The sequence below is a fragment of the Eptatretus burgeri genome, chromosome 6, assembly GCF_056783735.1.
Source record: "Eptatretus burgeri isolate ZD-2024b chromosome 6, Ebu_testis_v1, whole genome shotgun sequence".
Taxonomy (NCBI): Eukaryota; Metazoa; Chordata; class Myxini; order Myxiniformes; family Myxinidae; genus Eptatretus; species Eptatretus burgeri.
In genome coordinates, this window is record NC_140966.1 from 114,354,664 (window position 1) to 114,380,686 (window position 26,023).

The 26,023-nt window shown below is 43.4% G+C and overlaps 1 protein-coding gene across 2 annotated transcripts in view; it reads left to right on the forward strand.

Moving 5' to 3' along the window:
- The window catches only part of LOC147025666 (uncharacterized), a 37,803-nt gene extending 17,085 nt beyond the window's left edge, over positions 1-20,718 (forward strand). For both annotated transcript variants that reach the window (XM_085883686.1, XM_085883687.1), the window contains 2 exons: positions 566-694; positions 20,354-20,718. In XM_085883686.1, the coding sequence (XP_085739812.1) occupies positions 566-694; positions 20,354-20,540 (316 nt within the window). In that variant the 3' untranslated portion in view covers positions 20,541-20,718. The remainder of the gene's footprint in view (positions 1-565; positions 695-20,353) is intronic.
- The last annotated feature ends 5,305 nt before the right edge of the window (positions 20,719-26,023 follow it).

The following is a 26,023-nucleotide window of genomic DNA, read 5'->3' on the forward strand; positions in this document are numbered from 1 at the left end:
GAAGCGTGGACATGTCCAGAGATAAATTTTTAAATTTCGATGACGTTGGAGATGCTTGTTCTCGACCCCGTACCATGTCTAGAGACAATGATGTTGTTCATCCTCTGGTTAATTTCTCTGGTGGACCCACTTTGATACCTGAATATCCCAGAGTGGTCACTGTTGTCCCAAAGACTTGATTGTATTTTGCTCTGAAGTTAATGCAACGATATGATGTTGATCTGATTTTCCTTTTGCCATGATTGCTGAACTCTGCTCGCAACCTTTGACCTCTTTGTTCTTCCACGTCTGCCACTCAGCCGACTGTCTTTACTCGGTCTCTTCCGTATAATGTTTAAATCATGGAGTCTTCATATTGATTTGTAATTCAACAACCATGAAGAATGAGTATATAATAAAACGACATGTTTGTCTCTTCTCCTTCCCACTCGTTCTACCCATTCACCGAACAATGCGAAGCTGATCCTCTCTAAATAAGGCTTATCGTGTTTTAAGAGTTACTGAAAAGGGTTTCTTTCCACTTGCACCTGTCTTCTGTCTTCCCATCCTTTTTCTTGTGGTCCAGCCTCAGCCACACTCGGGCTTTGAACATCAAGCTGCATGGTCAATCCCAGGATCCAAATCATCGAGTGCTCGTCAACCTCATGGGGGATGCGGAGTCACAGGCAGAGACAGGACACCCCGACATGTCCAAGTAAGTCGCACCAGGACATTCGGGTAACTGCTCGACGCTTCGCTGTCACTGTGTAATCGGTGGCCGGTGAGGCAGGTTTCTTGTTCTTCTTAACATGTGGCTTGTTTGAGCATGTCCTTGGCCTGTGTGGTTAGTTACCCTGTGCACAAGAAGTGAAAAATGGGGTTAAGCAATCGATTCGCTTTTGTCTGTCTGTTCACAAATGTCAGTTTATAATCGACGAATAACTTAATTTAAACTTAATGTTATGTATTTGAACATGAATCGGAAAACGAACCTCGAGTTTAGTAGTACTTTGGATCTGAATTCGATCCGGGCGCAAATGTGCAGAGGAGCGAGATTTTTTTATTTTTTACTCTGTCGACCTGTCTGATAGTCAATCAAAATGAAAAATCGTTATAAACAGGGAACTTACTGGCTTTTAAGGATGTTACAAAGGACACAAACAACAGGCATGAATAACTAATGTCATGTGTTCAATATGTTAGATTAGTTATTCATGTATGTTGGTGTAAAAAACATAAGGTCGTCTAAAAGACGCTGCAACAATGATGTTAAAATTTATGAAAAAAATAATAATTAAAAAATCCCATTTCTTTATATACTTGAACATTGTGAAACAGAAATCGTATTCTTGGTGCTTTCAAAACCCTTCCGTTTAGCATTACTTGGACAAAATATTACGGCATTTTAAATCATCTCGACCAATCAAATTTGCTGCTTGTAGACCATGTCCTTTCTCAAGACTCCATGTGGTAAGGTGTTCCATGAACTCTCGAGTTGAGGGAGAGAATTTCAACCGCCATCGTGGTGCAAGACGGATGGAGCACTCCACCGACACGTGGTCTGCAGTCAAATATTTTCATTTAAACTATTTCCACCATTTTAGTTTTACATCTGAGTTGGGGTTTGAGGGATTTGTACGCTTTTATATCCGAGTCAGGATGTGTGGGATTTGTACACTTTTAGATCCGAGTCAGGATGTATGGGATTTGTACACTTTTAGATCAGAGTCAGGATGTGTGGGATTTGTACACTTTTAGATCAGAGTCAGGATGTATGGGATTTGTACACTTTTAGATCAGAGTCAGGATGTGTGGGATTTGTACACTTTTAGATCAGAGTCAGGATGTATGGGATTTGTACACTTTTAGATCCGAGTCAGGATGTGTGGGATTTGTACACTTTTAGATCAGAGTCAGGATGTATGGGATTTGTACACTTTTAGATCAGAGTCAGGATGTGTGGGATTTGTACACTTTTAGATCCGAGTCAGGATGTATGGGATTTGTACACTTTTAGATCCGAGTCAGGATGTGTGGGATTTGTACACTTTTAGATCAGAGTCAGGATGTATGGGATTTGTACACTTTTAGATCAGAGTCAGGATGTATGGGATTTGTACACTTTTAGATCCGAGTCAGGATGTATGGGATTTGTACACTTTTAGATCAGAGTCAGGATGTGTGGGATTTGTACACTTTTAGATCAGAGTCAGGATGTATGGGATTTGTACACTTTTAGATCAGAGTCAGGATGTATGGGATTTGTACACTTTTAGATCCGAGTCAGGATGTATGGGATTTGTACACTTTTAGATCCGAGTCAGGATGTGTGGGATTTGTACACTGTTAGATCCGAGTCAGGATGTATGGGATTTGTACACTTTTAGATCCGAGTCAGGATGTGTGGGATTTGTACACTTTTAGATCAGAGTCAGGATGTATGGGATTTGTACACTTTTAGATCCGAGTCAGGATGTATGGGATTTGTACACTTTTAGATCAGAGTCAGGATGTGTGGGATTTGTACACTTTTAGATCCGAGTCAGGATGTATGGGATTTGTACACTTTTAGATCCGAGTCAGGATGTGTGGGATTTGTACACTTTTAGATCAGAGTCAGGATGTATGGGATTTGTACACTTTTAGATCAGAGTCAGGATGTATGGGATTTGTACACTTTTAGATCCGAGTCAGGATGTATGGGATTTGTACACTTTTAGATCCGAGTCAGGATGTGTGGGATTTGTACACTTTTAGATCAGAGTCAGGATGTATGGGATTTGTACACTTTTAGATCAGAGTCAGGATGTATGGGATTTGTACACTTTTAGATCAGAGTCAAGATGCATGGGATTTGTACACTTTTCGATCCGAGTCAGGATGTATGGGATTTGTACACTTTTAGATCCGAGTCAGGATGTGTGGGATTTGTACACTTTTAGATCAGAGTCAGGATGTATGGGATTTGTACACTTTTAGATCCGAGTCAGGATGTGTGGGATTTGTACACTTTTAGATCAGAGTCAGGATGTATGGGATTTGTACACTTTTAGATCAGAGTCAGGATGTATGGGATTTGTACACTTTTAGATCCGAGTCAGGATGTATGGGATTTGTACACTTTTAGATCAGAGTCAGGATGTATGGGATTTGTATACTTTTAGATCAGAGTCAGGATGTATGGGATTTGTGCACTTTTAGATCAGAGTCAGGATGTATGGGATTTGTACACTTTTAGATCCGAGTCAGGATGTATGGGATTTGTACACTTTTAGATCCGAGTCAGGATGTATGGGATTTGTACACTTTTAGATCCGAGTCAGGATGTATGGGATTTGTACACTTTTAGATCCGAGTCAGGATGTATGGGATTTGTACACTGTTAGATCCGAGTCAGGATGTATGGGATTTGTACACTTTTAGATCAGAGTCAGGATGTGTGGGATTTGTACACTTTTAGATCCGAGTCAGGATGCATGGAATTTGTACACTTTTAGATCCGAGTCAGGATGTATGGGATTTGTACACTTTTAGATCCGAGTCAGGATGCATGGGATTTGTACACTTTTCGATCCGAGTCAGGATGTGTGGGATTTGTACACTTTTAGATCAGAGTCAGGATGTATGGGATTTGTACACTTTTAGATCCGAGTCAGGATGTGTGGGATTTGTACACTTTTAGATCAGAGTCAGGATGTATGGGATTTGTACACTTTTAGATCCGAGTCAGGATGTGTTTGGTATTTGTACACTTTTAGATCCGAGTCAGGATGTATGGGATTTGTACACTTTTAGATCAGAGTCAGGATGTATGGGATTTGTACACTTTTAGATCCGAGTCAGGATGTATGGGATTTGTACACTTTTAGATCAGAGTCAGGATGTGTGGGATTTGTATACTTTTAGATCAGAGTCAGGATGTATGGGATTTGTGCACTTTTAGATCAGAGTCAGGATGTATGGGATTTGTACACTTTTAGATCCGAGTCAGGATGTATGGGATTTGTACACTTTTAGATCCGAGTCAGGATGTATGGGATTTGTACACTTTTAGATCCGAGTCAGGATGTATGGGATTTGTACACTTTTAGATCCGAGTCAGGATGTATGGGATTTGTACACTTTTAGATCCGAGTCAGGATGTATGGGATTTGTACACTTTTAGATCAGAGTCAGGATGTGTGGGATTTGTACACTTTTAGATCCGAGTCAGGATGCATGGAATTTGTACACTTTTAGATCAGAGTCAGGATGTATGGGATTTGTACACTTTTAGATCCGAGTCAGGATGTATGGGATTTGTACACTTTTAGATCCGAGTCAGGATGTATGGGATTTGTACACTTTTAGATCAGAGTCAGGATGTGTGGGATTTGTACACTTTTAGATCCGAGTCAGGATGCATGGAATTTGTACACTTTTAGATCCGAGTCAGGATGTATGGGATTTGTACACTTTTAGATCCGAGTCAGGATGTATGGGATTTGTACACTTTTACATCAGATTCAGGATGCATGGGATTTGTACACTTTTCGATCAGAGTCAGGATGTGTGGGATTTGTACACTTTTAGATCCGAGTCAGGATGTATGGGATTTGTACACTTTTAGATCCGAGTCAGGATGTGTGGGATTTGTACACTTTTAGATCAGAGTCAGGATGTATGGGATTTGTACACTTTTAGATCAGAGTCAGGATGTATGGGATTTGTACACTTTTAGATCAGAGTCAGGATGTGTGGGATTTGTACACTTTTAGATCCGAGTCAGGATGTATGGGATTTGTGCAGTTTTAGATCCCAGTAGTAGTTTGTGGGATTTGTACAGTTTTAGATCCCAGTTGTAGTTTGTGGGATTTGTACAGTTTTAGATCCCAGTAGTAGTTTGTGGGATTTGTAGTTTTAGATCCCAGTTGTAGTTTGTGGGATTTGTAGTTTTCGATCCCAGTTGTAGTTTGTGGGATTTGTACAGTTTTAGATCCCAGTTGTAGTTTGTGGGATTTGTACAGTTTTAGATCCCAGTTGTAGTTTGTGGGATTTGTACAGTTTTAGATCCCAGTTGTAGTTTGTGGGATTTGTACAGTTTTAGATCCCAGTAGTAGTTTGTGGGATTTGTACAGTTTTAGATCCCAGTTGTAGTTTGTGGGATTTGTACAGTTTTAGATCCCAGTTGTAGTTTGTGGGATTTGTACAGTTTTAGATCCCAGTAGTAGTTTGTGGGATTTGTAGTTTGTGGGATTTGTAGTTTTCGATCCCAGTTGTAGTTTGTGGGATTTGTACAGTTTTAGATCCCAGTTGTAGTTTGTGGGATTTGTACAGTTTTAGATCCCAGTTGTAGTTTGTGGGATTTGTACAGTTTTAGATCCCTGGAGTATTTTGTGGGATTTGTATAGTTTCAGATCCTCGTTGTAGTTTGTGGGATTTGTACAGTTTTATATCCCAGTAGTAGTTTGTGAGATTTGTACAGTTTTTGGATCCCAGTTGTAGTTTGTGGGATTTGTACAGTTTTATATCCCAGTAGTAGTTTGTGAGATTTGTACAGTTTTTGGATCCCAGTTGTAGTTTGTGGGATTTGTACAGTTTTAGATCCCAGTCGTAGTTTGTGGGTTTTGTACAGTTTTAGATCCCAGTCGTAGTTTGTGGGTTTTGTACAGTTTTAGATCCCAGTTGTAGTTTGTGGGATTTGTAGTTTTAGATCCTAGTTGTAGTTTGTGGGATTTGTACAGTTTTAGATCCCAGTTGTAGTTTGTGGGATTTGTACAGTTTTAGATCCCAGTTGTAGTTTGTGGGATTTGTACAGTTTTAGATCCCTGGAGTATTTTGTGGGATTTGTACAGTTTCAGATCCTCGTTGTAGTTTGTGGGATTTGTACAGTTTTATATCCCAGTAGTAGTTTGTGGGATTTGTACAGTTTTAGATCCCAGTCGTAGTTTGTGGGTTTTGTACAGTTTTAGATCCCAGTCGTAGTTTGTGGGTATTGTACAGTTTTAGATCCCAGTCGTAGTTTGTGGGTTTTGTACAGTTTTAGATCCCAGTCGTAGTTTGTGGGTTTTGTACAGTTTTAGATCCCAGTCATAGTTTGTGGGTTTTGTACAGTTTTAGATCCCAGTAGTAGTTTGTGGGATTTGTGCAGTTTTAGATCCCAGTTGTTGTTTGTAGATTTGTTGTCCAGTTTTCGGTCCCAGTGATAGTTTGTGGGATTTGATGTTGTGTGTGTAAAGACAACATGTCTCCATCAGGGGGCAGTGGGGGCCAAGCTTGAGATACAAAATGTTGGAATTTTGAATAACAATCGGGACATACTGAACTCGTTTTAAATCAAACTTTCACTCTGGATGTGGATTTGGGATGAACATTTCGTAATCCTCTGTCGTCATCCAAAGGAACAGGGGAAAAAAATTCAGACTTTTTGGTTCCTCTTTAACTTGAAGGTTTCACTTTGAGATTGGAATAAAGATTTGAATTCTTGGTTCAAATCAAGGTTTGTGGGATTTGTACTGTTTGAGATACCATTTAAGGTTTTTTTTTGTACACACAATATCGAGGCTCGTACAAGAGGGAACACACAAAAGATATCACAAGGGGGGGGGCAGGAGAAAAGAGGGAAGGGAGAGGGAAGAACAAACCAGTGGGGAACAGAGACATTAGATCTGTGGAAGAGAGAGAGAGAGAGAGATAGAGAGAGAGAGAGAGATAGAGAGATAGAGAGATAGAGAGATAGAGAGATAGAGAGATAGAGAGATAGAGAGATAGAGAGATAGAGAGATAGAGAGATAGAGAGAGAGAGAGAGAGAGAGAGAGAGAGATAGCGAGAGAGAGAGAGAGAGAGAGAGAGAGAGAGAGAGAGAGAGAGAGAGAGAGAGAGAGAGAGAGAGAGAGAGTGATGGAGCGGGGTCCACGGGGTAAACAAGATGGACATTACAGGGACTTTCAGGAAGGAAAGCAGGGAATTTGAAGGAGGTGGGTTTGGGGTGGATTGATGAGGGTAGAAAAGATGGAGGATTTGGATAGGGGAAGATAGATGGTGGTGAACAACTGTTTTGAATACGTGGAAGGAAAAATGGGATTGAAGAGAGTGTGGGAGGTTGTTCGAGAGGTGGGAAAAAGAGGAATGAAAGAGTGAAGGTGAGCAGTGATTCTTGATTTTGGTAGCTTTACCAGAAGGGGCAAGGCCATCGACCTGCCTGTGGTGAGAGATTGAGAGACCCAAAGATTCAGCTTCATTGCGGGTGATATCAATGATCTTAAATGCCTTGATTTCCACAGCGTGAACTGATAAATGTCAGAGGCGGGAGCAGCAGCCCAGAGGGGAGAGCAGTACTTCATCGGGCTGCAGATGAAAACGTTGTAAGTGGTTTGAAGCTCAGGTGTGTCAAGGAAGGACTTTGTACGACAGAGGATTACCAGTCGGTGACTGGTTTTGGAGGCCACGTTGGAGATGTGGCTTTCGCAGGAAACATCATGGCAGATAGTGAGACCCAGAACTTTGAATGAAAGGACTTCTTCAAGAGGATTGTTAAGGCCCAGTCACACCTTGACGTTTTAGCCAGCTTATGCCGATTTTTGGAGAATTTGTGTAAAACGCTGGTACACGTCGAATACGTTATGGGTAAGTTTTGATAACATTGAGAGCACGCTGAAAAACACTGCCATACGTCGTTGTACGCTGGCTTTAAACGTTGTACTTTGCGGTTGTCCTCAAATTTTCCATGCTTGAAATTTTAAGACTTATGCCAGCGTATGACTCACACGTTCCGCATAAAGCTGGCCATAAGTTGTAGGCACGTCACACGATCGTTGACACACGTCGACACACGTTACTTGTAAGTTACTCATAAGTCGAAACACGTCGAGGTAATGTTTATCATACCCGAAACTTATTTCTAACCTATGAGTTACGTGTTGTCGGCACGTTACACGATCGTCGACACACGTTACTCATAAGTCGAAACACGTCGAGGTAATGTTTATCGTACCCGAAACTTATTTCTAACCTATGACTTACGTGTTGTCGGCACGTTACGCGATCGTTGACACACGTTACTTGTAAGGTACTCATAAGTCGAAACACTTCAAGGTAATGGTTAGCGTCAGTGTTCCAGACTCCCTGGTTTTTTAATTTGTTTTCTTCGGTATGACGGTGATGTTGACACTTCGATTTCTGGTGCGGTTATAATATGAAATAATTAATAGGCTGCCGCTCAATGATTTAAATCATAACCGCACGAGAAATCGAAGTGTCAACATCACCGTCATACTAAAGGAAAAAAAAAAAAAAAACAGGGAGTCTGGAACACTGATGCTAACCATTACCTTGACGTGTTTCGACTTATGAGTACCTTACAAGTAACGTGTGTCGACGTGTGTCAACGATCGCATATCGTGCGTACTGCGTACAACTTATTCCCATCGCATGCGGAACGTGTGAGGCATTCGGCAAGTACGTCGTAAAATGTTTAACACGTTTAAAATTACAAGACGTACTCCACTTAATACGACGTATGATAGCGTACTTTAGCGTTCTATTCACGCATACCAAACTTACCCATGCCGTATTCGACGTGCGCCAGCGTTTTAGACGCATTTTTCAGAAGTCGCCATACGCTGGCAAGATCGCCAAGGTGTGACTGCGATGTTGACACTTCCATTTCTCCGGCAGTTATGATTTGAATCATTGTGCGGCAGCCTTTTAATAGGCTACGTCACGACATCATTGGCGATACGTGCAGCGCTATGCAGAAGTTAGACTATCGTTGGGCATAGGTTGTGAAGGCCGACAACAGGCTCAGCATTCGTTGGTATAAGTTATCTATAAGACAACGAAACGTTCTGTGTCCGTTACTAATATGTTATGCATACAACCAACTCGTTATGAATATGTCCGAATCTCAAAAAAAAACATCAAAAGTTCAACGTAAGCCAGCGTTTTACGTACATTTTGATACGTTGCCATTGCTGGCTAAAACGTCAAGGTGTGACTGGGCCTTTAAGAAAGTAGATGGGAGGGGTTCCAGACGGTCCCTTTGGGGAGACAAAGTGAGAGTGCGAGATTTGTCAGGGTTGAAAGACATGTTCCACGTATTGGACCAGTTTGATGATTTTACCCAGATCTGCAGTGAGCGAAGAAGCTGCTGCTTGAGATACAGTTTGAGATAGTTTGAGATATCATTCATGGTTTGTGGGATTTGCACAGTTTGAGATATCATTTATGATTTGTGGGATTTGTGCGGTTTGAGACGTCATTCATGGTTTGTGGGATTTGCACAGTTTGAGATGTCATTCATGGTTTGTGGGATTTGTACAGTTTGAGATATCATTTATGGTTTGTGGGATTTGTGCAGTTTGAGATGTCATTCATGGTTTGTGGGATTTGTATAGTTTGAGATATCATTCATGGTTTGTGGGATTTGTATAGTTTGAGATATCATTCATGGTTTGTGGGATTTGCACAGTTTGAGATATCATTCATGGTTTGTGGGATTTGTACCGTGTGAGATATCATTCATGGTTTGTGGGATTTGTGCAGTTTGAGATGTCATTCATGGTTTGTGGGATTTGTGCAGTTTGAGATATCATTTATGGTTTGTGGGATTTGTGCAGTTTGAGATGTCATTTATGGTTTGTGGGATTTGTACAGTTTGAGATGTCATTCATGGTTTGTGGGATTTGTACAGTTTGAGATATCATTCATGGTTTGTGGGATTTGTGCAGTTTGAGATATCATTTATGGTTTGTGGGATTTGTGCAGTTTGAGATGTCATTTATGGTTTGTGGGATTTGCACAGTTTGAGATATCATTCATGGTTTGTGGGATTTGTACCGTTTGAGATGTCATTCATGGTTTGTGGGATTTGTGCAGTTTGAGATGTCATTCATGGTTTGTGGGATTTGTACAGTTTGAGATATCATTCATGGTTTGTGGGATTTGTACAGTTTGAAATATCATTTATGGTTTGTGGGATTTGCACAGTTTGAGATGTAATTCATGGTTTGTGGGTTTGATTTGCACAGTTTGAGATGTCATTCATGGTTTGTGGGATTTGCACAGTTTGAGATATCATTCATGGTTTGTGGGATTTGTACAGTTTGAGATATCATTTATGGTTTGTGGGATTTGCACAGTTTGAGATGTCATTCTTGGTTTGTGGGATTTGCACAGTTTGAGATATCATTCATGGTTTGTGGGCTTTGTACAGTTTGAGATATCATTCATGGTTTGTGGGTTTGATTTGCACAGTTTGAGATGTCATTCATGGTTTGTGGGATTTGCACAGTTTGAGATATCATTCATGGTTTGTGGGTTTGATTTGCTCAGTTTGAGATATCATTCTTGGTTTGTGGGATTTGCACAGTTTGAGATATCATTCATGGTTTGTGGGATTTGTACAGTTTGAGATATCATTCATGGTTTGTGGGCTTTGTACAGTTTGAGATATCATTTATGGTTTGTGGGATTTGCACAGTTTGAGATGTCATTCATGGTTTGTGGGTTTGATTTGCACAGTTTGAGATATCATTCTTGGTTTGTGGGATTTGCACAGTTTGAGATATCATTCATGGTTTGTGGGTTTGATTTGCTCAGTTTGAGATATCATTCTTGGTTTGTGGGATTTGCACAGTTTGAGATATCATTCATTGTTTGTGGGATTTGTACAGTTTGAGATATCATTCATGGTTTGTGGGATTTGTACAGTTTGAGATGTCATTCTTGGTTTGTGGGATTTGCACAGTTTGAGATATCATTCATTGTTTGTGGGATTTGTACAGTTTGAGATATCATTCATGGTTTGTGGGATTTGCACAGTTTGAGATGTCATTCATGGTTTGTGGGTTTGATTTGCACAGTTTGAGATATCATTCATGGTTTGTGGGATTTGCACAGTTTGAGATATCATTCATGGTTTGTGGGATTTGTGCAGTTTGAGATATCATTCATGGTTTGTGGGATTTGTGCAGTTTGAGATATCATTCATGGTTTGTGGGATTTGCACAGTTTGAGATATCATTTATGGTTTGTGGGCTTTGTACAGTTTGAAATATCATTTATGGTTTGTGGGATTTGTACCGTTTGAGATGTCATTCATTGTTTGTGGGATTTGCACAGTTTGAGATATCATTCATGGTTTGTGGGCTTTGTACAGTTTGAGATATCATTTATGGTTTGTGGGATTTGCACAGTTTGAGATGTCATTCATGGTTTGTGGGATTTGCACAGTTTGAGATGTCATTCATGGTTTGTGGGTTTGATTTGCACAGTTTGAGATGTCATTCTTGGTTTGTGGGATTTGCACAGTTTGAGATATCATTCATGGTTTGTGGGTTTGATTTGCACAGTTTGAGATATCATTCATGGTTTGTGGGATTTGCACAGTTTGAGATATCATTCATGGTTTGTGGGCTTTGTACAGTTTGAGATATCATTTATGGTTTGTGGGCTTTGTACAGTTTGAAATATCATTCATGGTTTGTGGGATTTGTACCGTTTGAGATGTCATTCATTGTTTGTGGGATTTGCACAGTTTGAGATATCATTCATGGTTTGTGGGCTTTGTACAGTTTGAGATATCATTTATGGTTTGTGGGATTTGCACAGTTTGAGATATCATTCATTGTTTGTGGGATTTGTGCAGTTTGAGATGTCATTCATGGTTTGTAGGATTTGTACAGTTTGAGATATCATTCATGGTTTGTGGGATTTGTACAGTTTGAGACATCATTTATGGTTTGTGGGATTTGCACAGTTTGAGATGTCATTCATGGTTTGTGGGTTTGATTTGCACAGTTTGAGATGTCATTCATGGTTTGTGGGATTTGCACAGTTTGAGATGTCATTCATGGTTTGTGGGTTTGATTTGCACAGTTTGAGATATCATTCTTGGTTTGTGGGATTTGCACAGTTTGAGATATCATTCATGGTTTGTGGGATTTGTACAGTTTGAGATATCATTCATGGTTTGTGGGATTTGCACAGTTTGATATATCATTCATGGTTTGTGGGATTTGCACAGTTTGAGATGTCATTCATGGTTTGTGGGTTTGATTTGCACAGTTTGAGATGTCATTCATGGTTTGTGGGATTGCACAGTTTGAGTTATCATTCATGGTTTGTGGGTTTGATTTGCACAGTTTGAGATATCATTCTTGGTTTGTGGGATTTGCACAGTTTGAGATATCATTCATGGTTTGTGGGATTTGTACAGTTTGAGATATCATTCATGGTTTGTGATATCATTCATTGTTTGTGGGATTTGTACAGTTTGAGATATCATTCATGGTTTGTGGGCTTTGTACAGTTTGAGATATCATTTATGGTTTGTGGGATTTGCACAGTTTGAGATATCATTCATGGTTTGTGGGATTTGCACAGTTTGAGATATCATTCATGGTTTGTGGGCTTTGTACAGTTTGAAATATCATTCATGGTTTGTGGGATTTGCACAGTTTTAGATATCATTCATGGTTTGTGGGACTTGTACAGTTTGAGATATCATTCAGAGTTTGTGGGATTTATATAAGATATTTGGACACATCCAGAGATAAACTCCCATTTGGACACATCTGGAGATAAACTCCCCTCTGGATATAAAATCCTTTCTGTAAATTTTAACTCCCATATGAGCCTCGACATTGCAAACAAACAAACAAAAAAAAGCACCCGTATGCATTCAGAGCCAAGCTGTCCGGAGACAAACACTGCTCTGATACATCTACAGATGAACTCCAATCCAAAAACGTCTGGAGAAAAATATCGTCCAGACATAACCACCATCCGGATTTGTGCAGAGGCAGACAGGGAGAGAGTGCGAGAGAGAGAGAGGGGGGAGAGGTGTGGAAGGAGGGTGCTGCACTGTATTGGGAGGAGGTAGAGCAGGGATGAGAGAGAGAGAGAGAGAGAGAGAGAGAGAGAGAGAGAGAGAGAGAGAGAGAGAGAGAGAGAGAGAGAGAGAGAGAGAGAGAGAGAGAGAGAGAGAGAGAGAGAGAGGGGGAGAGGGAGAGAGAGAGAGAGCGAGAGAGAGAGAGAGAGAGAGGGGGCGAGAGAGAGAGAGAGAGAGAGAGAGAGCGCGAGAGAGAGAGAGAGAGAGAGGGAGCGCGAGAGAGAGAGAGAGAGAGGGAGAGAGAGAGAGAGAGAGAGAGAGAGAGAGAGAGAGAGAGAGAGAGAGAGAGAGAGAGAGAGAGAGAGAGAGAGAGAGAGAGAGAGAGAGAGAGAGGGGTGAGAGAGAGAGGGGTGAGAGAGAGAGGGTGAGAGAGAGAGGGGTGAGAGAGAGAGGGGTGAGAGAGAGAGGGTGAGAGAGAGAGGGGTGAGAGAGAGAGAGAGAGAGACAGAGAGAGAGGGGTGAGAGAGAGAGGGAGAGAGGGAGAGAGAGAGAGAGAGAGAGAGAGAGAGAGAGAGAGAGAGAGAGAGAGAGAGAGAGAGAGAGAGAGAGAGAGAGAGGGGGTGAGAGAGAGAGAGAGAGAGGGAGAGAGAGAGAGAGAGAGGGAGAGAGAGAGAGAGAGAGGGATAGAGAGAGATATGGGGGCAGGGGAGTAAGCAGAGAGAATATGTTATGCTTTTTGAAACACATGAACACATGAACACATGAACACACACACACACACACACACACACACACACACACACACACACACACACACACACACACACACACACACACACACACACAACTGCTTTGCCAATATCTGCAATTTTCCTGGAATCGGCAGTTTGGAGTCAATGTGATTACAGACTACAGTGTGTACTGCATACAACCGAAAAATCTGAGAAGTTTTCATCGAAAAACAACGTTGCACTTATGTTGACGTTTCAGGGAGATGTTCACAAACATTAATCTTTATAAAGAGCACCCTGTGATGGGTGGAAAAAAATTTGGCTCGGTAGTTTAGAAAACACCTTCGCCTGCTGTTGGCATAGTGGTTAGGGTAGCGGCTTGGGATCCAAAAGGTCCCGAGTTCACGCCCCGTTGGACGCTTGAATTAATACACCAGGGGGTTGACTCAGCCTGTCATTCTTCCGAAGTCGGCGAAGTGAGTACCAGTGTACTGGGCCCGGTGTATGCCCCGTTTAGAATAGGTGTACCATATCCCTGTGTCGTAAGAGGCGACAAGGGTTGCGTCAGGAAGGGCATCCGGCGTAAAACCTGTGCCAAATCATTATGCGGATCATAACGGATGATCCACTGCGGCGACCCCTAACGGGAGCAACCGAAAGAAGAAGAAGTTTTATTTAGAAAACACCTTAACATGGCAAATGGCTTGGAAATTGGGTGATATTTCACAGCTCGTATGAGCCGCTCGCTTAGGGTGACGGAGCAGGAACCGCTCGCTCAGGGTGACGCAGCACAAGCCGCTCGCTCAGGGTGACGGAGCACGAGCCACTCACTCAGGGTGACGGAGCACGAATTGCTCACTCAGGGTGATGGAGCACGAACCGCTGACTCAGGATGAAGGAGCACGAACCGCTCGCTCAGGATGACAGGGCACAAACCGCTCGCTCAGGATGAACGAGAACGAACCACTCGCTCAGGATGAAGGAGCACGGAACGCTAGCTCAGGATGACCAAGCACGAACCGCTCGCTCAGGATGACGTAGCATGAACCGCAAGCTCAGGATGACGGAGCACGAACCGCTCGCTCGGGATGATGGAGCACGAACCGCTCGGTCAGGATGACGGAGCACGAACCGCTCGCTCAGGATGACGGAGCACGAACCGCTCACTCAGGATGACGGAGCACGAACCGCTCGCTCAGGATGTCAGAGCACGAACCGCTCGCTCAAGATGACGGAGCACGAACTGCTTGCTCAGAATGATGGCGCATGAACCGCTCGCTCAGGTTGATGGAGCATGGACTGCTTGCTCAAGATGATGGAGCACGGACCGCTCGCTCAGGATGACGGAGCACGAACTGCTCCCTCAGGATGATGGAGCATGGACTGCTTGCTCAAGATGACAGAGCACGAAGCGCTCGCTCAAGATGACAGAGCACGAACCGCTCACTCAGAAAGATGGGGCATGAACCACTTACTCAGGATGTGGGAGCACGGACCGCTCGCTCAGGATGACGGAGCACAAACCGCTTGCTCAGGATGACGGAGCACAAACCGCTTGCTCAGGATGACGCAGCACAAACCGCTTGCTCAGGATGACGCAGCACAAACCGCTTGCTCAGGATGAAGGAGCACGAACCGCTTACTCAGGATGACGGAGCACAATCTTCACCATGCACGAGCAAGTTTAAAGCCAGTCTTCACCACCCATGCAACAGTGAAAGAAATAAAATGAATTCGTTCAAATAATGACTTTATCCACAAAGGAGTTGCTACTTGATGTAGAACAACCCTGGAGACATCGCAAATTTCAATCGCCCATGAAATAAACATTGCAGATAATACTCCATGTTGCCTGGTCGTCTGTACACACGTCATGTGGTGCATCATTTGCGGTCCAAGCAAACGTTATAACTTTATTTTATAAAATGTCTGTTTTTCACCAGATTTGCTTTGATCCCCTGAAGAGCACCTCGCGAAGCCTCTGTCAATATTGACATTGATTTGACAGACATGATGGATAATCAGTCCCTCTGGGGGTACAGGGCATGCGGTCTCATAGTGAATACATTAAATCATATACGTACAGTAGCTCATGCCCCGGTGTATGCCCCGGGTGTATGCCCTGGTTAGAATAGGTGTACCATATCCCTGTGTGTCGTAAGAGACGGCCATGGTTGCGTCAGGAAGGGCATCTGGCGTAAAAACCTATGCCAAATCATTTATGTGGACAACAAAACGAATTTCCATACCGGATCGGTCGAGGCCCGGGTTACCAACGACCGCTACCAGTACCGGTGGTCAGCAGGGAACCAGTGGGAATTGTGCTACTGCTGGGCGAAGGAGGAGAAGGAGATGGGGAAGGCGAGTCTGGAGGCAGTGGGAGAGGGGGAAGGGTAGAAATGTGGAGGTGAGAGTTGGAACTCTGAATGTTGGAACGATGACAGGTAAAGGGCGAGAGTTGGCTGATATAATGGAGAGAAGAAAGGTGGACATACTGTGTGTACAAGAGACCAAGTGGATGGGGAGTAAGGCTCGGAGCATTGGAGGTGGTTTCAAACTGTTCTACTAAGGTGTGGACGGGAGGAGAAATGGTGTCGGGGTAATCCTGAAGGAAGATTATGTCAAGAGGGTATTGGAGGTAAAGAGAGTGTCTGACCGAGTGATGAGTGTGAAGTTGGAAATTGAAGGGGTGATGATGAATGTCATCAGTGCATATGCACTGCATATGGGGTGTGAGATGGAATATAAAGAAGATTTCTGGAGTGAGTTAGATGAAGTGCTGGAGAGTAAATCCAAGGATGAAAGAGTGGTGATTGGAGCAGATTTCAATGGGCATGTTGAGGAAGGGAATAAAGAGGATGAGGAGGTGATGGGTAGGTATGGTCTCAACAAGAGAAATGTGGAAGGGCAAATTATGGTAGAGTTTGCAAAAAGAATGGAAATGGCAGTGGTAAATATGTATTTCAAGAAGAAGGAGGAACACGGTGACATACAAGAGCGGAGGAAAGTGCACACAGGTGGATTACATCTTAAGCAGGAGATGCAACCTGAAAGAGATTAGAGACCGTAAGGTGGTGGCAGGGGAGAGTGTAGCTCGACAGCATCGATTGGTGGTCTGTAGGATGATTTTGGAGGTGAGGTTGAAGAAGCGAGTGAGGGCTGAACCAAGGACCAGATGGTGGAAGCTGAAGGAGGAAGACTGTTGCGTGGAATTTAGGGAGGAGGCGAGACAGGTGTTGGATGGTGGTTAGGGAGATAGCTAGGAAGGTACTTGATGTGACATCTGGACAGAGGAAGGAAGATAAGCAGACTTGATGGTGGAACGAGGAAGTACAGGAAAATATAAGGAAGAAGGGGTTGGCGAAAAAAGAAGTGGGATAGTCAGAGAGATGAAGAAAGTAGGCAGGAGTACAAGCAGTGGCGGCGAAAGGCAAAGAGAGGGGTGGCAAAGGCTAAGAAAAAGGCATATGACGAGCTGTATGAGAAGTTGGATACAAAAGAAGGGGAAAATAATTTATACCAATTGGCAAGACAGAGGGACCGAGCTGGGAAGGATGTGCTGCAGGTTTGGGTGATAAAGGACGCAAATGGGAATGTGCTGACGAGCAAGGAGAGTGTGTTGAGAAGGTGGATGGAGTACTTTGAGGAGCTGATGAATGAAGAAAATGAGAGAGAAAAGGTTGGAAGAGGTGGAGATAGTGAATCAGGAAGTGGGGTGGATCAGTAAGGATGAAGTGAGGACTGCTATGAAGAGGATGAAGAGTGGAAAGGTGGTTGGCCCAGATGACAATACCAGTGGAGGCATGGAAGTGCTTGGGAGAGATGGCAGTGGGGTTGTTAACCAGATTGTCTAATAAAATCTTGGAAAGTGAGAGGATGCCGGAGGAGTGGAGATTAAGTGTACTGGTTCCGATTTTCAAGAACAAGGGTGATGTGCAGAGCTGTGGAAATTACAGAGGGATAAAGTTGTTAAGCCACACCATGAAGTTGTGGGAAAGAGTAGTGGAAGCAAGGTTGAGAGGAGAGGTGACGATCTGTGAGCAGCAATATGGGTTTATGCCAGGAAAGAGCACCACTGATGCGATGTTTGCTTTGAGAATGTTGATGGAGAAGTATAGGGAAGGCCAGAAGGAGTTACGTTGTGTGTTTGTGGATTTAGAGAAAGCTTATGATAGGGTGCCAAGAGAGGAGTTGTGGCATTGTGTGAGGAAGTCGGGAGTGGTGGAGAAGTATGTGAGGATTGTGCAGGATATGTATGAGGACAGTGTGACAGCGGTGAGGTGTGCGGTAGGAATGACGGACCAGTTTAAGGTAAAAGTGGGATTGCACCAAGGATCGACTCTGAGCCCTTTCCTGTTTGCAATGGTGATGGACAGGTTGATGGACGAGATCAGACAGGAGTCTCCATAGACTATGATGTTCGCGGATGACATCATGATCTGCATGGAGAGTAGGCAGCAGGCTGAGGCGAGCCTTGAGAGGTGGAGGTACACACTGGAGAGAAGGGGAATGATAGTCAGTTGGAGTAATACAGAGTACATGTGCGTAGATGAGAGGGAGGGTGGTGGTATAGTGTGGTTGGAAGGAGTTGAGGTGGGGAAGGTGGATGGGTTTAAATACTTGGGATCAACTGTCCAAAGTAACGGAGAGTGTGGGAGAGAAGTGAAAAAGAGAGTGCAGGCAGGATGGAGTGGGTGGAGAAGAGTTGCAGGAGTGATTTGTGACAGAAGGGTAGCTGAAAGAGTTAAGGGGAAAGTACATAAGAAGGTAGTGAGACCAGCTATGTTGTATGGTTTGGAGGCGGTGGCACTCACAAAAAGACAGGAAGTGGAGCTGGAGGTGGCAGAGTTAAAGATGCTGTGATTCTCATTGGGAGTGACGAGGATGGACAGGATAAGGAATGAGTATATTAGAGGGACAGCGCAGGTAGGACGGTTTGGAGACAAAGTGAGAGAGGCGAGATTGAGATGGTTTGGACATGTGCACAGGAGGGAAGCGGAGTATATCGGGAGAAGGATGCTGAAGATGGAGCCGCCAGGCAGGAGGAGAAGAGGAAGGCCAAAGAAGAGGTTCATCAATGCGGTGAGGGCGGACATGTGGGTGGTTGGAGTGTCAATGGAAGATGTGGAGGATAGAGCGAAATGGAGATGGTTGATCCGCTGTGGCGACCCCTAACAGGAGCAGCCGAAAGAAGAAGAAGATATACGTACAGTCGCTCAATGAAGCTGGTTAATTTTGGCACATTCTTAACTTTTTTGTTCATTCAATATAATTCTCCAAATAGGAGTAAAAGATTCGTTTAATGCTTTGGAATTTTCACATTTTCTTGCATGTATATGAAGGAGTGAACATAGCCTTGCTTGCTTGAAGTAAATAGGGAGATCGGCTTCGTTATAAGACTCGTTGTTTCTTTAAATGATCAGATGTCACTCCAGATTTTGACACTTATTTCGATGCAATCCTCAAAACCGAAAGAATATTTCAATGATATATTTTAATTAGTCCGTGAGAGTAGATCGTGGAAAATCGTATCATATCATGCATGAAATCGCTCCAAGGGACTAATCTGAAAACGATATCCTTTACAAAAGTGATGTGTACAATTCGTAGCTCTGATGAACAGGCAATCGATATGAGTGAGGAAAGTGAAAAAAAAAAACTTTGTCGTTGAGAAATCGTTGCGGCCCGTTCCAAGTCAAGGCATGGTTGAGCAGGCCAAAAAACATGGCGGATTCAGACCTCAGCGAAGTTACCCAGGAAACGCCTTAAGACCCCAGAGAGTGAGGTGACCAAGGATGTTCCTGATGACGGATATAATTAAATAACGCCGTTAAGTATTTTCAAAAGGAGTGTTTTAATTAACCCAAACACCCAATTTTCACTTTTGCACTTCCTTGGAGTTTTCACGGTATGCATGCAAGGTTTCAGGTTGATAGGTTTTTATAGTTTTGGAGTTACGGAGGAGACACTGACACACACACACACACACACACACACACACACACACACACACACACACACACACTTATTTGTATAGATTATTTATTGCTGTCTGTGATAGCCACAGCATGGCTCTGTTCCGCTTACTCCCGTTTTATCTCCATAACAAATTCCTGTTTTAATGAGAGTTGGTGTGGTCATGGGGAGTGGGAAGTATGGTGCGTAGAGGATCGGATAAGTATCCCGTTAGAAGGGCAGATTGGGTCCATGCTTAAGAGCTTCGCTCGGCTATTCCTGTTAGCTTTCCGCCGTGGTCATTGTGTTCGGAGATGCCAATCTGTGCCAAATGAACCCGATGGACATGGAACTCTTTTCATCCCGTACTCACCGGGAAAATTAATCTGTTATGGTCACGCAGTCCTTCAAGATCGAGCGACCTAAACAGAATGAATTTAATTTTTTAGGACTACACAATCCACAGGAATTTGGATGTTGCTCACAAAAGGTCTTGCATAATGAGCTCAACCGGACTTGGTAGGTCCTTTTCAGGAGCAAAATGTGGCCAATATGAATAACTGGCAATGGGAACTAAGTTTATCCATTAACTTTGAGCAGATATTTGATGAAATGGTATTATTACCATGTTTAATTCATTGATGACACTGATACTTTCATTGAACTTGAATTGATGGAGAACCTGAGAGATCATCCTTGAGGTGTGTGTGTGTGTGTGTGTGTGTGTGTGTGTGTGTGTGTGTGTGTGTGTGTGTGTGTGTGTGTGTGTGTGTGTGTGTGTGTGTGTGTGTGTGTGTGTGTGTGTGTACGTACACGACTGTCCGTGCGGGACGTTTTGCCATGCTGTACTTACCCTCATCCTCGTGTGTTCTCCAGCGCCATGCCACGTGTTCTCACGAAGAGGTGCAGCGGTCTCAGCACATGCGTGCTCGCCGAACTCGGGAGTCGCCTGTACCGCCTGAGTGCGCTCGGACGTACCCACGTTGGAGCCAAGTCTCCGGGCCGACGCCGACGCCACATCCTTTTCCCTGCTTCACAGTCAACACAGTTGCCACTATTGTGAGCCGTTTCACGAGGTCCTCTTATGCACACAACCTTGAAAGCTCCCATTTACCTGTAGATAAAGCAAATGCTCATATATGATCCGTATTGCGGACACCTCTTGCTATAAATGTGCTCCATGTAATACTTGTCGCCTCCAATTCAAACTTTGACCATGATGGACTTCTCTCCGTTCACATCGTGCCGCTCTCGGTTCAATATATATATATATATATATATATATATATATATATATATATATATATATATATATATACATATACATATATATATATATATATATATATATATACATATACATATATATATATATATATATATATATATACATACATATATACATATACATATACATATCGTAAGACAGGGAGAACGTCACAAAGCATGTACGACCCAAATGTGCCTCACCATATTCAAACTAGGTGCGATTGGAGAATGACGCATTGTATCACGTGGGTCGGAATTTAGCTCACACACAAATGTGCATTGCCAACATAAAGGTGAACACTTTTTCGAACGAGGTTCACCTGGGCGGTGTGGAGCTTTTCGGTAGGTTCAATGCCCAAAATTCCACCGTTTTGACGGCGAATGGAGACTCTGGACCAGCTCTCGATCAAGTTCAATTGAGATGTCCACAGTTCCAAGTTCTGCTGAGTTCAAACAGTGTGGTTAGAGATTCAACAAACAAATGGAATTTCGCAAATAAAGTGTTTTCCATTAAACAAATGAGCATGACCTTTGTGGAAAGTCATGTAAATCCCATTACTCGTGGTTTGGGGAAGGGGTAGGTGGGAAGGGTTGTGATGGCTGGAGAGGAGGGTGAGAGATATTTATTTGTTTATGAAGTGATCATCTCGTCGGAACTACAGGGTCCACAGAATCCAAAAGGCTTTGCATGAGTCTGTGGTCCATAGGTAATGAGTAGATTGCCAGCGAGTTCATATCAGTCATCGTGAGATTGGCAGGTAGTTCGTATCGGTCATGGTGAGATGGCCAGGTGGTTTGTATTGGTCATGGTGGGATTGTCAGGTGGTTTGTATAGGTCATGGTAGGATGGTCAGGTGGTTTGTATAGGTCATGGTGAGATTGTCAGGTGGTTTGTATAGGTCATGGTGGGATTGTCAGGTGGTTTGAATAGGTCATGGTGGGATGGTCAGGTGGTTTGTATAGGTCATGATGAGATTGGCAGGTGGTTCATATCGGTTATGGTGAGATTGTCAGGTGGTTTGCGTCGGTCATGGTGAGATTGTCAAGTGGTTTGTATAGGTCATCGTGAGATTGTCAGGTGATTTGCATAGGTCATCGTGAGATTGTCAGATGGTTCATGTCGGTCATAGTGAGATTGTCAGGTGGTTTGTATAGGTCATGGTGAGATTGTCAGGTGGTTCGTGTCAGTCATCGTGAGATTTTCAGATGGTTCGTGTCGGTCATGGTGAGATTGTCAGGTGGTTTATGTCAGACATGGTGAGATTCTCAGGTGATTTGTGTCAGTCATGGTCAGATTGTCAGGTGGTTTGTGTCAGTCATGGTGAGATTGTCAGGTGATTTGTGTCGGTCATGGCGAGATTGTCAGGTGATTTGTGTCGGTCATGGTGAGATTGTCAGGTGGTTTGTGTCAATCATGGTGAGATCGTCAGGTGATTTGTGTCAGTCATGGTGAGATTGTCACGTGATTTGTGTTCGTCATGGTGAGATTGTGAGGTGATTTGTCTCAGTCATCCTGATATTGCCAGTTGGTTTGTATAGGTCATGGTGGGATGGACAGGTGGTTTGCATAAGTCATGGTGGGATGGTCAGGTGGTTTGCATCGTCATGGTGAGATTGTTAGTTGATTTGTGTCGGTCATGGTGAGATTGTCAGTTAGTTTGTTTCGGTCATGGTGAGATTGTCAGTTGGTTTGGATCAGTCATGGTGAGATTGTGAGGTGGTTTTTGTCGGTCAAGGTGAGAGTCAGTTTTTTTTTTTGTATACCTTGTCGAGGCTTGTGTGAGAGCGAACACACAATGCATAGCAAGGGGGGCATGAGACAAGAGGGACGGGAGTGCGGACAAAACAGTGGGGTACAGAGACATTCGGAGATCTGTGGAAGGGAGAGGGATGGGGGCGGGGAACATGGGGAATACAAGATGGACATTTCAGGGACTTTCAGGAAGGAAAGCAGGGAATTTGAAGTCGGTGGGTTTGGGGTGGATTATCAGGGGTAGAAAAGATCAAGGATTTGGATGGGGGATGATAAGAGGGGGTGGTGAACAGCTGTTTTGAAGGCGTGGAGGGAAGAATGGGATTGAATAGAGTGAGGGAGTTTATTCCAAAGGTAGGAAAAAAGAGGAATGAAAGAGTGAAGATGAGCAGTGATTCGTGATTTTGGCAGTTTTACCAGAAGGGGGTTGTTGGTGGACCTTGAGCGCCCTGCGGAAATGTGGTGGAGACAAATCGCAGAGAGAGCGGGGGGGGGGAGGCGAGGCTGGAGAGGAGACGGTAGAAGACAGAAAGACCACTGACCAGCCTGTGGTGTGAGAGTGAGAGGCCCAAAAACTCAGCCTCATTGCGAGAGATGCCAATGATCCGAAATGCCTTGGTTTCCACAGCGTGAAGCTGAGAGAGGCGGGAAGCAGGAGCACCAGCCTAGAGGGGAGAGCAGTACTCCCTCAGGCTGCAGACGAAAGCTTTGTAAGTGGTCAGAAGCTCAAGAGGGCCGAGGAAGGACTTTGCACGACGGAGGATTCCCAGTCGGTGACTGGCTTTGGAGGTGAGGTTTGAAATGTGGCTTTCCCAGGAAAGATCATGGCAGATCGTGAGACCCAGAAGCTTGAATGAAAGGACTTCTTCCAGAGGATTGTTGAGAAAGTGGATGGGGGGGGTTCGAAACCAGTTGGTTTGTATCGGTCATGATAAGATTGTCAGCTGGTTTGTGTCGGTCATGGCGAGATTATCAGGTGGCTTGTGTCGGTCATGGTGAGATCATCGAGTGGTTTGAAAAGGTCGTGGTGGGATAGTCAGGTGGTTTGTGTCAGTCATGGTGAGATTGTCAGGTAGTTTGTATAGGTAATGGTGAGATTATCAGGTGGTTTGTGTCGGTCATGGTGAGATCATCAGGTGGTTTGTATAGGTCATGGTGAGATTATCAGGTGGTTTGTGTCGGTCATGGTGAGATGGTCAGTTGGTTTGTGTCGGTCATGGTGAGATTATCAGGTGGTTTGTGTCGGTAATGGTTAGATTGTCAGTTGGTTTGTGTCGGTCATGGTGAGATTGTCAGTTGGTTTGTGTTGGTCATGGTGAGATTGTCAGGTGGTTTGTGTCGGTCTTGTTGAGATTTTCAGGTGTTTGTGTCGGTCATGGTGAGATTGTCAGTTGGATTCTGTCAGTCATGGTGAATTGTCAGGTGGTTTGTGTCGGTCATCGTGAGATTGTCAGGTGGTTTGTGTCGTCATCGTGAGATTATCAGGTGGTTTGTGCAGGTCATGGTGGGATTGTCAGCTGGTTTGTGCAGGTCATGTTGAGATTATCAGGTAGTTTGTAGCTCATGCGCAGATGACATCAAATGATCTTCGTCCATCTCACTCAATTCCATGATGGGGAAGGATCTATAATAATAGGTTCTCATATGCTAAATAATAATAGGTTCAGGTGTGCTAAGTGTGGTCATATTTTTGTTGGTCAGTTCAAGTCCCATAAATGCCAATGGGCTGCACCAAAGTCGAGTTGCTATGGGCAATTAAAAACCTGCAGATGACAAAAGGGAGCATTATTGAGGTGTTTTAATTGATCGTCCTTAAAAATACAATTTCGTGGATTTTATTTCAAACCTCGTGTTTTGGACCACTGCACAGAGGTGGAAGCTTTCACAAGCAATTAGCATCAAATCTGGGTCCTCAACGTTGCTGGAACGAGCAGTGACCGAGCTCAGCAGAGGAAGAAACCGAACTTCCATGAAGTTTCAAGTTTTCCCATCCAAAAAATCCGAAGTTGTTCAATTTCGCCTCATCGTTGAACTCACGAGGTGGTGAGGTGACCAACTTAACACCTCTCTGGACAGATGCTGGTCCATTAATAAGCTGGGGCCTCTCATTTCACCCTCCTGATCCCTAATGGTCTTTCTGCTCATGCCACAGTAGAACATCACGGATCAGTCATTCGTGGGACCTCCTGGGCTTTCTCATGTCATGCTGACCAAGAGAACATCGTCGTCGGTGAATTTATTTATTTTTACCATCTATTAATTATGTCTCCGTGTGGAATATCCTCATAGATTATAAACATGTCGAAGTGAAAAACTCTGCAATTAAATTTCCAAAGCATATACTCGAGTGTGTGGGTCGTGGTTTGATGTTGTGGACCTTTGTTGAGAATAAAGTGCATGTTTATGGCAAAACCCACGTGTCCTCACTTGAGACAAACTTCCAACCGTTTATTGTTGCATCGTTTGAATAGGCGACCAGTGGGCCTGTTCGTCCGATGGACCCAATTTTCATTGGTCTTCGCAGCCTTGTGGCATACCCACCTGCTGTACTGCTTGAGCATTAATTCGCTTGTCTTTCACCAAGCCCAGATGTACTTCAGCCAGGGTGGAGATTTTACGTTCGTTATTGTTATTGCCATGAGATACTGATATTATTGTTGTTGTTAATATTCTTTGTATTGATTGCCCTCGCTGGAGGAGAGGTTATTGCATTTGCGTCCATTTGTTTGTTTGCTTGTAAAATCGAAGATTTTTTAAGTCTATTGGTCGGTCAATTTTGTTATGCTGTGTCTGTCTATCGCCTCCAGGTCACAATTCTAAACCGACAGTCATGAAACTTTACCAAGTTGAAAGAGGCCGATTGATTTTGAGGTAAAAGGTCATCTTGAGGTCAGATTTCTAAAATCGTTATTTTTCATCCGATTGACTTGAAAGTTGAACAGCATTTGCATGTTGCGTCATTGAATTGGGAAACCGACGATTTGAGGTCAAAGGTCAACTCAAGGTGAAACTTCTAAAATCGTCAATTTTTATCTGATTGACTTGGAAATTAAACAGCAATTTCATAGTGCATCGCTGAATTTGGAAACAGACTATTTTTGAGATCAAAAGGTCAAAGGTCAACTCAAGGTCAAACTTCTGAAATCATCAATTTCAATCTGAAAAATAATAAATTTTCATCCGATTGACCTGAGCTTTGATTAAGATTGTCAATTTTAATCTTAATGAAATGGAAAATTTGATGTATCCATGACAACCTTTGGAGAGGGGGGGGGGGTGGATTTTGCGCAACATCTTTTTTACTTGCGAAAATTGAACATTTTTCAAGTATATTGGTTGGTTGCGTGCGTTAGTCTGCTTGTTTGTTTGTCCGCACAGAACTTTGGTGTTTTTCTCTGCAACCACTTGTTGGGTTGAGACAAAATTTTCACCGTTGGAGAGACGATCATGCAGAACGTTTAAATTATAATTATGACATCATAAGTCACGTGGTGTGGCAGCCATATTGGAAAAAACGGAAAAAA